Source organism: Rattus rattus, chromosome 1, assembly GCF_011064425.1.
Source record: "Rattus rattus isolate New Zealand chromosome 1, Rrattus_CSIRO_v1, whole genome shotgun sequence".
NCBI classification, from domain to species: domain Eukaryota; kingdom Metazoa; phylum Chordata; class Mammalia; order Rodentia; family Muridae; genus Rattus; species Rattus rattus.
Genome location: NC_046154.1, coordinates 14,538,945 through 14,551,778, shown reverse-complemented (window position 1 = coordinate 14,551,778; position 12,834 = coordinate 14,538,945). Strand labels below are relative to the sequence as shown.

The 12,834-nt window shown below is 41.1% G+C and overlaps 1 protein-coding gene across 1 annotated transcript; it reads left to right on the top strand.

The window, feature by feature from the left end:
• Positions 1-418: 418 nt before the first annotated feature.
• On the top strand, positions 419-3,013 carry LOC116886323 (PRAME family member 8-like). Its single transcript, XM_032887775.1, has 3 exons — positions 419-747; positions 1,039-1,626; positions 2,446-3,013. Exons 1-3 carry the CDS (start codon positions 461-463, stop codon positions 3,011-3,013), a joined length of 1,443 nt encoding a protein of 480 aa, XP_032743666.1. The 5' UTR covers positions 419-460.
• The last annotated feature ends 9,821 nt before the right edge of the window (positions 3,014-12,834 follow it).

Sequence of the window (12,834 nt, the reverse complement as noted above, 5' to 3'; positions counted from 1 at the left end):
GTTGGAATGCCTGAGAGGTCTCATAGGCAGCAAAGATGGTGGGGAAGGGAAGGCTACCTGTATGGGTCAGGATCCCCAGGTCTGATGAAGGTGGAGAAAATATGGTGGAAAGAGTGAAGTAACTTTTGGATAGCAGGCTGCTTGTTGCCTCAATGCATTCTATCTCTTAAAGGATAGCTTAGAGCTCAGCATGTCTCCTGCTTCTAAAACTTATTGAAAAAATAAGTATCCACATAAACAAGAATACCTTGAAGAAACTATGGCAATGAGAAAATCAGATACCTCAGAATCTGAATTACAAGATTTCTAGTGGTACCAGACCAGTTATTGGCACCCTTGCTGGTTTATGTCATTAGCGGTGGGGCTGGGGTGTGGGGAGAAGATACATGCTAACGGAATTTTGGATGAAATCTTTTTTCCTTTGGATATTTCTATAGCATCTGCATATCTGAAAACCAAGATGAACTTCAACCCACCAACACTGCAGCATCTGGCAGGAAGAAGCCTGATGAAAGACGAAGCCTTGACCATCTCTGCTCTACAGGACCTGCCCATGCAACTCTTCCCACCACTGTTCAAGGATGCATTCACCAGCAAACAGTCTAACATCCTGAAGCAGATGGTGGCAGCATGGCCTTTCCCATGTCTTCCAGTGGGAGGACTAATGGAGACTCCTCCTCACCTGGAGACCTTGAAAGCTGTGCTAGATGGCCTTGATTTGCTGATGAAACAGAAGGTTCGACCTAGGTAAGGGAGACCAAAGTAGCATGGAGGAATGGTTGTGGATGGGGGCAAGTGAATAGATTATTCAAAATGGGTACGAGGTGAATCAGAGCCTTCTGGTTGTAGGGGGTCACTAACTTCTATATTGGAGACAAAGAAACAAAATGGTGGTATATGTAGCACAGCTGAGAACAGAAATATTCAATATGCAATGAGTCTGTCCCTGCCTCTTCAAGGGAACTTGAATTGTGGGGTCATGCAGATTACACATTTCTGTCTCCTGTCCATCTGAATGTCCATCTGTTTTACCCACAGGATGTGGAAACTGCAAGTGCTTGATTTACGGGATGCCCATCATGACTTCTGGAAAGGGTATACTGGAATACAGGATTTAGTCAGCTCTCTAGATGTCATTGGCAAGACCCAACCAGTGGAGAATCATCCCATCACAGGGGGAAAACAGGTCATGACTGTATTGATGAACCTTTCCTTCACGTCCCGCCATCCATCCAAATACATAAAATACTTTTGTCATTGGGCCAAGCAGAGGAAAAATGTGATACAGGTGATCTGTCAGAAGTTGGAGTTTGGGGCCATTCCTGCCTATGACTCACTGAATGTGTTGGGGGTTTTTGATCTAGGCTCAATACAGGAACTGGAAATTAATAAATGCTGGGACATGTGTACCCTTGCATTGCTAGCCCCTGGCCTGGGCCAAATGAAAAACCTCCAAAAACTCCTTTTGAAGGAAATCTGCATAACTGTGGATTGGCCTTGGGACCAAAAGACGGAAGGCCTGTGTGTTAAACAGATCTTTTTTCAATTCTCCAAACTTTGTAACCTCCAGCATCTCTATTTGAATGATGTCTACTTCCTGAATGAACACCTGGACCAAGTGCTCAGGTATGAAAGAAAGAGAGCTTTATCCAGGGGTGTACAAAGGCTTTTGTTGTTGCTGTTTTGTTTTGTTTTACATTAAACATCAGTGTATATAGTGGCTTCCCAGCCAGTGGTGAACTTATATAGATTTAAGCTTAGAAGAATTTAATAATACTTTATGCTGCTGTTCCATTCTGACTTTTGCCTTAGGAAAGTCAGACTGTCATATATGTGTTCATAATTTAGAAAATATGTCATTAGAAATCTGATAAAGGGAAAATAGATCTATAAAATATATGAGATTTTTTTTTTTACTGCATGTCCTCTCATGTCAACTTCATCTTGAGAGCTATGTAAACAGATTATATCTGCCTCTGACTACCCATGGTTCAAAGAAAATTTGAGCACAGGAAGGGGATGAATAGATGGGAAATGAGTGAATAATTGGGAGAATCCCTATGAACAGAACAAAGGCTCTGTGTGGTAGCCAGGGCACATTGAGATAAATGTTGGCAGAGATGGGGATGCCTATAATTGGTTCCCAGTTCATCTTTTAGGTTCTCTAGTTTACAATATCTGTCACTGGATATATAACAGTTCAGAAGAAACTGTAGCGTCGAGGCAGTAGCAGTCACAGTGATAGCTTATGTCCTAACCTAGAATAACATGACAGGAGTCGTGAGCTCTTATTCAGAGAGAATCTTAAGCTTGAATTTAATAATGGTCTGAAAATGACTTTGGGCCTAAGTCAACTCTGCTACCTTGATATCTCAGCTTTTTCTCTTCTACTATTGTACATGAGTGAGGTAAAGTCCTTCATCTCTCTTATCTCTCTCTCTCTAGGTGCTTGGAGAGTCCATTAGAGACCCTTGCTATCACTCATTGCATGCTGTCACAATCAGATATGAAGTATCTCTCCCAGTGTCCAAGCATCCATCAGCTCAAACACCTGGACCTGAGTGGGGTCACCTTCATAAATTTAAGTCATCCATTTCTCAGAAGCTTGCTAGAAAGAGTGACTGCTACTCTAAAGACATTAAAATTGAATGGCTGTATGATCATGGACTTCCAAATCAGAGCCCTCCTGCCTGTGCTGAGCCAGTGTTCCCAGCTCACTGAAGTCAATTTTGAGGAGAACTCTTTGTCCATGGACAGCCTGAAGAAGTTGCTGCAGCATACTGCTAACCTCACACATTTGGCCCTGGAGAAGTACCCTGCCCCTGATGAGGTCTATGATGACACTGGTAATGTTATTCCACACAGATTTATACAACTTTGTTCTGAGCTTATGGACACACTCAAGATTTTAAGGCAGCCAAACCATGTCTACTTTGTGAGCAAGAAATGTTTGGATTGTCACAAATACTTTATCTATAATTTGGAGGCCATGCTATGCTCTTGTTGGCAATAAATAAGGCAATGCCATTGTTGGGCACTAATAAATGGAAAGCACTACTCAAGCAACTCATTAGAGGCATAGTCCATGTATATTCAAGCATTTTTAGATGTACTTGGGGAAGAAATTTATTTTATTTGAATTCCAATTAAATTCTTCTGATTGAAGATAGTTGTATTGGCATGGAGATCCATTAGCTTATTTTCAACCTAATGTCTACTGTAGAGACCCACATTTGATCAGCAATGATATTTGAAAATTGTAGAGCTTACATCCCAACACTTGCAGAGTATGAGGGACCATAGAGGTAGTGAAGGGAATAAAGAGAAAGGACATTATATAGAGTATAACAGACTGGAATAGGAAGGCTCTGTGTCACTCTCCCTCTGCATGGTATCCACCTTTTGGCTGATCCCTCACACTTTATTCTGCAGCATATGGACATATATTTTCATGAAATATAAGTCAAACTGAAATTATAAGTGTTTTTGCATTAGACTGCCATTGCTATTAAGCCGTGTCTTTCTTTCTTGAGGAGGTCCTGCAGCCTGATATTATCTTCAGCCACCACCATTAGCATTATAACTTTTTATATCTTTGAATACATCAGTTTTGAATAAGAATGTGCTTATTTGTTTTTTTTTCTTTTAATAAATGAGTCCTGCGAGAGCACATACTTGTGTATTGTGCTTTCCCTGGCCCAATAAACCTCTGTGTGTCTTGTCTCTCTCCTTCCTCTTCTTAGATCTTGCAGAATAATGACCCAACATGTTCTTTCCTTGAAGAGGACCCTATGCAAAATGTTATATGGATTCTCTTGAAGACATTGCTCAGAGGTTAAGAATGCTTGCTGCTGGGCTGGAGAGATGGCTCAGTGGTTAAGAGCACTTGACTGCCCTTCCTGAAGTCCTGAGTTCAATTCCCAGCAACCACATGGTGGTCCACAACCATCTGCAATGATAATCTGATGCCCTCTTCTGGTGTGTCTGAAGATAGCTATAGTGTACTCATATACATAAAATAAATAAATCTTTAAAAAAAAAAAAAAGAATGCTTGCTGCTCATCCTGTGGAGCAGTGTTTGATGCCCAGTTCCCACAGCTACCTGTGTCTCCAATTCCAGATGTCTGAAATTTTACTCTAGTCTCTGGGAACACTTGAGCCATCCACACACATTTAAATACAAAAACTCAGAGACCTAATTAGAAACAAATTAAATAAATATTTAAAAATGAAACAAAATTCATCAATACAAACACTCAATACCTCCATACATTGGAAAACCCATTGAGATTATCTGTGCAAAAATACAAAACTCTTAAGGCAGGTAGGCTGGTGATGAACATGTATAATATACAGAGCAGAGGTTGTATTGGCATGGAGATCCATTAGCTTATTTTCAACCTAATGTCTACTGTAGAGACCCACATTTAATCAGCAATGATATTTGAAAATTGTAGAGCTTACATCCCAAGTCTGGGGATCATGTGTATTTGTGGTTGAGGGCTATGGTTCCATCTCAATGCTGAATACATGCTTTAGATGAGACTTTTATGGATTCTATCCATTTCCTCCATGTGGAAGGAAGCTCTTTAGTGCTATTAGGATGCAGGATTTAGTGCTTTGCTTTTGAGAAATGGCAGCACATTCTCAGAAACCTCTTCCTGGCTGCTGAATGCCTCAGTAGAGAAAAGCTCCACAGCCATGTTTTCTTCTTGCTCTCTCTCTCTCTCTCTCTCTCTCTCTCTCTCTCTCTCTCTCTCTCTCTCTCTCTCTCTCTGTAGCTCAGTAGATCTGCCTGTCTGGAACTCATTGTGGTGACAAGGCTCTCCTCCAAGACCTGAGATCCACATGCAATCTGAGTATGGGAATTAAAGGCGTGTTCTAACACACCTTGCAGAATAGATGGTTCTTAGCCCAATGAAAGCCCTGGATGCAGTTATGAGAACTGTAATAGGAATCCAAGGAAAGAACAGAAACTATTTCCCAAGGAGGGAGCAAAGCTGTTATCAGAGGTACTGAATGAATACTGCCTATATATGATTGAGGCTTCTCTACATTCTGAGACATCACTGGGTTTAGAACCAAACACGTTGAAAATCAATACTATTTTTTTTCAAAAATTGGAATAATTCTACTCTAAGACTCAGATATATAACTTCTGAGCACATTCAAAAAGCATGTTCCGCTATAACCCAAGGATGCTTCTTCAACGATGTTCATGGTAGGTTTATTTCTATTAGCAATTGGAAACAATCTAGATGTTGCTTAACTGATTAATGGGTAAAGAAAATGTGGTACATCTACACAATGGACTATTAGTCAGTGATTAAAAATAAGGATATCGTGAATTTTGTGGGCAAATGGATTCAAGCAGAAAAGATGATAGTGAGTGAGGTAACCCAGAACCTGAAAGACATGTATGATATGTACAGATATGACAAGAAGATTCCTTGCAATGGCTCGGAACAAAAGTTAATGCCTGCATCAGCATCAGGACCTGAATTTAGTATCTGGAAGGAGGGTGCTGATTCCATAAAATTTCCTCATGACCTCCATGGGAGTGCCATGGAATGACCAAATGCACCAACCCCAAAAACTAAGAAAGAAATTTAATTAGTGGGTGCGTGAGTGGGTGGGTGGGGGGGGAGCACCCTCATGGATGCAGGGGGTGGGAGGGATTAGATAGGGTGGCTTCAGAGGGGAATCTGGGAAAAGGATATACTATTTCAAATGAAAATAAATAAAATAACTAATAAAGAATAGAGACAAGGTGTGGGGGGAGAAACTGTGATACTACTACACTTTGGGATAACAGATCAATAGGAACAGCTCTTCTATTTAAGGGACCAACCAAAATGTCAGCAAAGCTGAGTGGTAAGGCCTGAAAATGAGCAAACACTTTACAGACCCACCACAACATGTTCTTTACCCAGTAGCAGTTGCTGGTATCCAACAGCAAATGCAAGTCTGCCTATAACAATGTCCTCTCTGAAACAAATCAAAGTGCCACGCAGGTGACACTGGCTACATGGTGGTTTTCTGTGGAGTCAAGACGTGAAGACAAGGCTTCATAGAACTGTTTCTCTATGTGATTTTTCACATTATGATGTTAAAGAATAATAATTAAAGGTCTGGGATCTTATTATTATTATTTACATTTATTTCTTTTTTCTGTGTGTTTTCCTGGTGTGTATATGTGTGTGTGTGTGTGCTCTGTGCCTGATTACAGAAGACAGAGTTAACGTGGAAGTTTGAGTTATGAAAGTTTATGAGCTGCCATGTGAGTAACAGGAACTGAACCTTGGTATTCTTGGAAGATAAGCAAGTGCTCTTAACCTGTGTGTGTGTGTGTGTGTGTGTGTGTGTGTGTGTGTGTGTGTGTTCCGTGTGTCATGTTTTTTAACCATATGAGTAGTTCAACTTCAGTAATCAGGCTTGGCATAAAATTTCTAAACCTACTAAACTCTGTGTTTGAGACAGGGTTTCATGTAACCCAGGCTGGACTATCACTATGTAGCTCAGGCTCTCCTCAAACTTCTACTCCTCTGGCTTTCACACCCCAAGAGTTGGGACTATAGGCATTGCCACCATGTCTGTTGCTTTTCAGTTTCAGTTTGGTTTGGTTTGGTTTGGTATGGTTTGGTTTTCATTTTCAGTCTAAATAAACAGACTAAACCCTCTGCTGTGTCTTTTTCTTCCCTAAGGCCTAAGGCCTAGTTACTGGCAAGTGTAAGTGTTTATGTCCTGAATCCCCAAATGTTTTGAAATTCTCTTGAATTTTACTTTTGAATTTGACTGTTTCCCCCTTTATTACTTAATACAAGGGGGGGGACCTCCTTAAGAGAATTGCTGGGTGGAGTTTCAAATGTCTAATTAGCTACTAGCAGTTTGCATTCACAGTTTCAGCTCTGATGGTGAGGCCTAAGCAGTAAGGCGTTAAAACTTCAGCCGAGTCAGAGAATACACTGTTTAGGAGCTTGAAGTCACATTTGACCTGGCTTGCAAAGAAAGCTCCCTGTCCCATCTGATGAGTGGCTCACCTCCATTGAGACACTTCTGGTGGCTTTCCCCCAAAAGAGGCTCTTAGGGGTGCTATTATGCCCAGTTCGAAGGAACACCAGTAAAGAAATAAGTTTCATAGATACGAGAAACAAAGCTGTAAGAACAAGGTTCTGGGAATATAGAAACAAGGTTTTGGTGGTGAGAGTGACCAGGCTTTAGATGAGACCAGTCAAAACAAACAAAGCTGTTCTTGGGAAAAGACCCTCTACCACTCCCTATGGTAAACCACCAGGTGTGTCAGCCTGACCTTGTCCAACCACCCAGCTCCCTCCCTTTTTCCAGGAACTTTCCAAGGCCAGGTACAGAGCAGGATAAGGAAATTGTCTAATTAAGCTAAAAACAGCCCCTTGAGTGAACCAATCAGTGCCTGAAGAGATCCTTTATCCTGTGTTCCACCAATCAGAGTAAGCCAGGTAGCCCTACTGCTGAGGTCTACCCTCTGTAAAGTATAAAAGATATGTGTTTTTTGAGTTCAGAGTTGCCTCTCCTTTCGAGGATAAGCAACCCCATGTACATGGATCAATAAACCTCTTGCCATTGCATCAGTCCATCATCATATTGTGTTCTGTGGGTCGCACTCCTGAGCTAAGACTACTTTGGGGTCTTACAACACTTTCCACCAAAAGAGGCTCTTAGGGGTGCTGTTATGCCCAGTTCACAGGAACACCAGGAGACCTTCAGAAATGGAGATACTGATGTCAAAAACAAAGAGTTTTTATTATTCGAGTCCAGACCTGGATCATTGTCCCTCCTGCTTCACAGGTTGGGAGACCTAGCCTCAAGTCTAGGGATTTGAGATATATATCTAGGAAGATGCATAAGCTGGGGCTCTTGACCCCAGGCATTACATTACTGGGTAGCGGAGAAGGAGTACTCTCCTTAAACCCAATAGCATTTCTTTAGACAGGGACTCAGAATCACACAGCTGGAGAATGATGTTTTTGCCCTGGCAAGAAATAACTTATTCTGCTATAGGAGACCAGCCTGTATCTATAAGGTGGTCACAGCTGACTGGGAATACTTAATTGCCTCTTTCCTGTACCTCAAGATTGGGCTTTTATCATTTCAAGGATACTAATTCTGACCTCCTTCAAAAACAGGAGACATCTGCCTGGGAGTGTGGTATCACAAAAAAAAAAAAAAAAAAAAAAAAAAAAAAAGGAGTGCAATATTAGGGCATCATGTTGGGCTCCCTTATGATTGCCCTTTTCGAAGGCCAGAGGCATCTTCAAAGAGGGTTTGGGTAAAGGGAATACTAATTGTTCTGGCTCAGTGCAGAAATAGGAGAGTGTAAGATTTGATGTACAGAGAAGGGGGCAGGTTGCCTGTGTTTCTTCAGTATTACCTAAAATCCTACTGGGCTGAGGATGGAGGGTCAGGTGACTTCTTGAGCCCAGGAGTTCTAAACCACCCTGAGCAATACAGCTGGGCTCAAGGGGTGCTGGAGGATCTTGGCACTCTCTACAGTCAATTTCTGATAGCCAAGTGTGTGTGCACTTTGTGTGTTATGATCTTGATTCACTCTAAGGTAAACAGAATCCTTTTTTGGTATTGTGATGAATTTATTATGTATCTCAGCATGGCCTGAAACTCACAATGGGTGTTTCCCCTATATTCTGTATCACTCGAATGCCTAGAGCCTGTGAAACCTAGAAGAGTCCTAGAATTGGTGCTATATGCCATCATGTGGCAGCTGAGAATTTGTTGGGTCATGAAGCATTCGTGGACCCCAAAAGACCACCAAGGAGCCATCTCCAATGTAATAACACCATTAGGCTCTCTTTATTACAAGCTTGGAATTGGTCCTCCTTCAGCCAAATCCTGAGAAATCAGGACAGAGTGGGATGATGGAACAGCCTTGTCATGTCCAGTTGTTCCATCCTGCAGGACAGTCAACGAGGGTGCAGAGGGTACCCAGAAGAGAATGGGGGACAAGAGACGTGAAGAAGGATGCCAAGACAAGAGTCTGACCAAGGCGACAATTTTATTTTTTCCCAAGGCTGAATTTATACCATAACAGGGGTAACAGAGGGAGGGGGTAAGTAGGAAACATTTACACAGGTCAAGGACACAGCTCTCTTGTGGTCAGGGAATCGGCTGATGTTAACAGGATGTTAGAAAGGTCACAGGTTTGTCATATCTATTAGTCAGCAGGATGTTGGTTTTTCAGAAAGGTTACAGGTCATCACATTGGGCATCTTGACATCAGATGTATTTCTTAGCAAGGTCAGAACTTTATCATATCAGTATTCATCTTGACCACCATATTTGTATTAGTCTTCTGCAGCTGGCTGGGGATTTTCCATGAACCCAGTCATACTTAACTCTAACCATACTATTAACATCAATAATGAAGGGTTTCAAGGGCATCGCTCCCAACACAGCCTCAAACCCTCACCAGGGCTTTTTTTTTTAAATAGGAGCAAATGAGGGGGTGAGGGACAGGGTGTCCAGTGCAGCATACATCTAATAGAATGTGGTAAGCCAACGGGTTTGTGCAATGAATCAAGACTATAGAATCACAAATGTTCTAAAAGTACATCTGAAACGATCAGATGAATCTTTCAGTGACAGTTGCTAGAAAGTAGATAGGGAGTAACTCTGATCAAGGTCAAGTTGTGGGATCCTTCCTGGTATGTGGCCCTTGGGTTCTTTTGCAGGTCAAGTTCTAAGGCTTTTTTTTTTTTTTAATAGAGGCTGATCCCAAGATAGGATAGTTTTAGTCTCTCCAATTCAACCTCAGTTCTAAGAGCATCCAGATCAGTTATGCACTGAACTAACCCTCTACCACCCACCCCTTTTGTGAGACAGTGTCTCATGCTGTTACCCTGGCCTTCCCTCAAGTTCAAAGATACCAGCCTGCCTCTGCCTCCCAAGCAGACGGTTAAAAACAATTAAGATCAAACTCAGACTTGCCTAATCTTTTTAATTTCTTACTTTACATTAAAATATTTGTTTCTTGAGAACATGATCTCTACATATTCCTGGTTGTCTGAGAATTCAGTATGCAGATCAGGCTGGCTTCAATGTGATCATCCTGCTGTTTCCTCCAGAGTGCTGGGATTAAAGGTATGCAGTGCCATACCTGGATATTTACATGAAATTTAAAGGAGGCACAGGCCTGTAAACTTGGAAAACTGAGGCAGGAATAATATGGGTTAGAGGCCAGCACAAAGTAGTTAGGGAGACTCCTTTTGAGAAAGAAAAATAGTGGGGATATGCTGTGGAATTCTCTCCTGGTCCTGGAGAACCATTCCTCTTTATCAGAGCAGCTATGGTTATTTGATCATCTCTATTGACATTCCTTTGTGGGAGGGACATTAGACCTTCACAGCATGTGTGCCCATGCCAGCTGTATGCAATTCTGCCCTAACTGCTCCTGGTCTCAGGAGGCTGAGTATATTTGAGGGAAATATTAGATGAAAGAAGAATTCCATCTTTGTAGCTATGGGGATATCATGTTGGAGTGTAATTGAGTATTGTTACTAGTTCGGGGTTGTTGTGATATAACTAAAAAAAAGTTTAGAATAGGGATATCTTTCTTAAAACTGGGTTGACCTTAGCCTGTACATATTTGAAAATTGCTCCATCACTGGGCCACATTCCCAGCCTAATTTACTTGTTTATTTATTCAAAGCCTTAGGTATATTTGTATGTATGCATGCATGCATTCATACATGCATGTACATATTTATTAGGCTGACAGTCTTATTATGATGATGTCCAAATGGAAACTCACTTTTAGACCTGGAGATAGTCTAGGCTGAGTTCTGCTAGGATTAAGGTTGTGGAACAGCATGCTTGGTTTCCAGCCAGAAAACTCCAATCCCACCTCACCCCACTTCTCACACAGAAGATTTTTCTTTGAATCTCAGGCTAGAACTTATTAGATAGTCCATGGTGACTTTTAACTCAACAGAGAGTCCCAGTCTCAGTAATACTAACAATAACAATAATTAAAAAGTAGTTAGAAAAATAATAATCTGTAGGGTAAGGTTATGTTTCCCTAATTGGTTCTTGATTTGGTCAATGAAGAAGACAGAATGCAGTTGCTAGGAAAGAGTAAAGGTGGTAATTCTGAGTCCCAGGAGGAAGGGAAAGGATGCAGGGAAAGAGGATACCTTTTGGCTAGGCTTTGGAATGAGAGGCACAAGCGACCATGTAAGATTTCGGGAGGCTAGAAATGGCAACCTCTGACACTGGTGGATGACTGAAAAAGGCTAGCTGGATAGGTCTGGGCATGATATTCTGCATGCAGCCATTGAGGTATTTGACAAGTTCTTAATTAATAAAGCTATCTAGTGTTTTTCTTCTACTGAGCTAAGGTGGGTAGAGAAAGAGAGAAGCTGAGAGGGGCCATTGGATTATAGACAGTAGCTCCAAGCTTTCCTGGGTTGAGGGTTGGTTGCCGTCAATCCTGGGATAACCTTGATTTTTCTAAGGGGACCAATACAGGTCTCACTATGAGCCAACCTCTCAGGAAGGCTATAGGTTGTTTTGGAAAATTACCTGCAACAATAATCAAATTTAGTAAAATTTAGGATCATGAAACTTGTATAGTACTACATTCTCAGCACCAAGAGGAAAAATCTTTAAAAATGTTTACCGCAAGATTTTGTAAATTTTTATTTTATGCTTTTCTTTTATTTTAGGTCTTTCTTATATATCCCCTGGTCTAGAATTCTTTATGTAGACCTGGCTGGCTTCAGACTCAGAGATTCTCTTACCTCTGCCTCTCGAGGTCTGAAAGCAAAGTTGTACACAATCACATCTGGAAGTTTTAATGGAAAACATACATTTCTGGTGCTGCTGCTTACATGTAATACTGATTCATTAGGGATGAGGTAAGAGGATGTCCTTGAGTTTGAGACTAGCCCAGGCTCCATATGGGGCTACAGTATGAGACCCACATCCCAGAAAACAAATGTCAGAGTCTCAAGTTATAAGTCACTCAATGATCTGTTTTCTGTAAACATTGAACTGTCAATGAATGCTACAGTTATAGCTCCATGTCCTTAAACAGCTTCCTTCTATAAAACTGCCAAATCATTATCACCTTCCTCTGTAGTAACTCTTTCTTGAAAATAAGTATGATAAGGCAGTACTATTTTGCCACCAGAAATTTGCCAAACATAAGCAAAATGCTGCTAAGCTTCATCATAAAAGTCTTAATACTAGGATGTAGCATGCTTGCTGCTGCAGAGGAACGAGATTGAGGACCAACACCTATGTAGATAGCTCAGTCATTTGTAACCCCAGTTCCTATGAATATAGGGCTCTCTTCTCGCATCTGTGAGAATGGTATAAACATTATGTATAAATATACACACAGGTAAAATGCCCATACACACAAAAATAAGTGACTAAATACCTTAATTTAGATAAGTGTGGGGAAAATTCATTTAATCCCAACACTTGGGAGGGAGAAAGAAGTGGATATTTGAGTTTGAGGCCAGCCTGGTCTACAGAGTGAATTCCAGGACAGCCAGGACTACAAAGAGCAACAAAAACAAAACAAACAAACAAACAAACAAACAAACAAAAAACCCCAAGCAAACAAACAAATAAACAAAAGCCCGCCTTAATTGGAAAAAAAAAAAGTGGGCTAGGGAGATGACTCAGTAGTTAAAAGCACTGATTGCAATTTTTAATATGGTTATTTGTCTCCCTGTGGTCTAACTTCTTGAGTTCTTTGTATATTTTGGATATAAGCCCTCTATCAGTTGTAGGATTGGTAAAGATATTTTCCCAATCTGTTGGTTGCCATTTTGT

What these genes read in the sequence shown, in the direction of transcription:
- LOC116886323 (XM_032887775.1), top strand. Translation starts at nt 461, where the DNA reads ATGAACTTCAACCCACCAACACTGCAGCATCTGGCAGGAAGAAGCCTG. An exon ending in AAACAGAAGGTTCGACCTAG is followed by an intron (nt 748 to 1,038) that starts GTAAGGGAGACC and finishes TTTTACCCACAG; the next exon opens with GATGTGGAAACTGCAAGTGC. An exon ending in CACCTGGACCAAGTGCTCAG is followed by an intron (nt 1,627 to 2,445) that starts GTATGAAAGAAA and finishes CTCTCTCTCTAG; the next exon opens with GTGCTTGGAGAGTCCATTAG.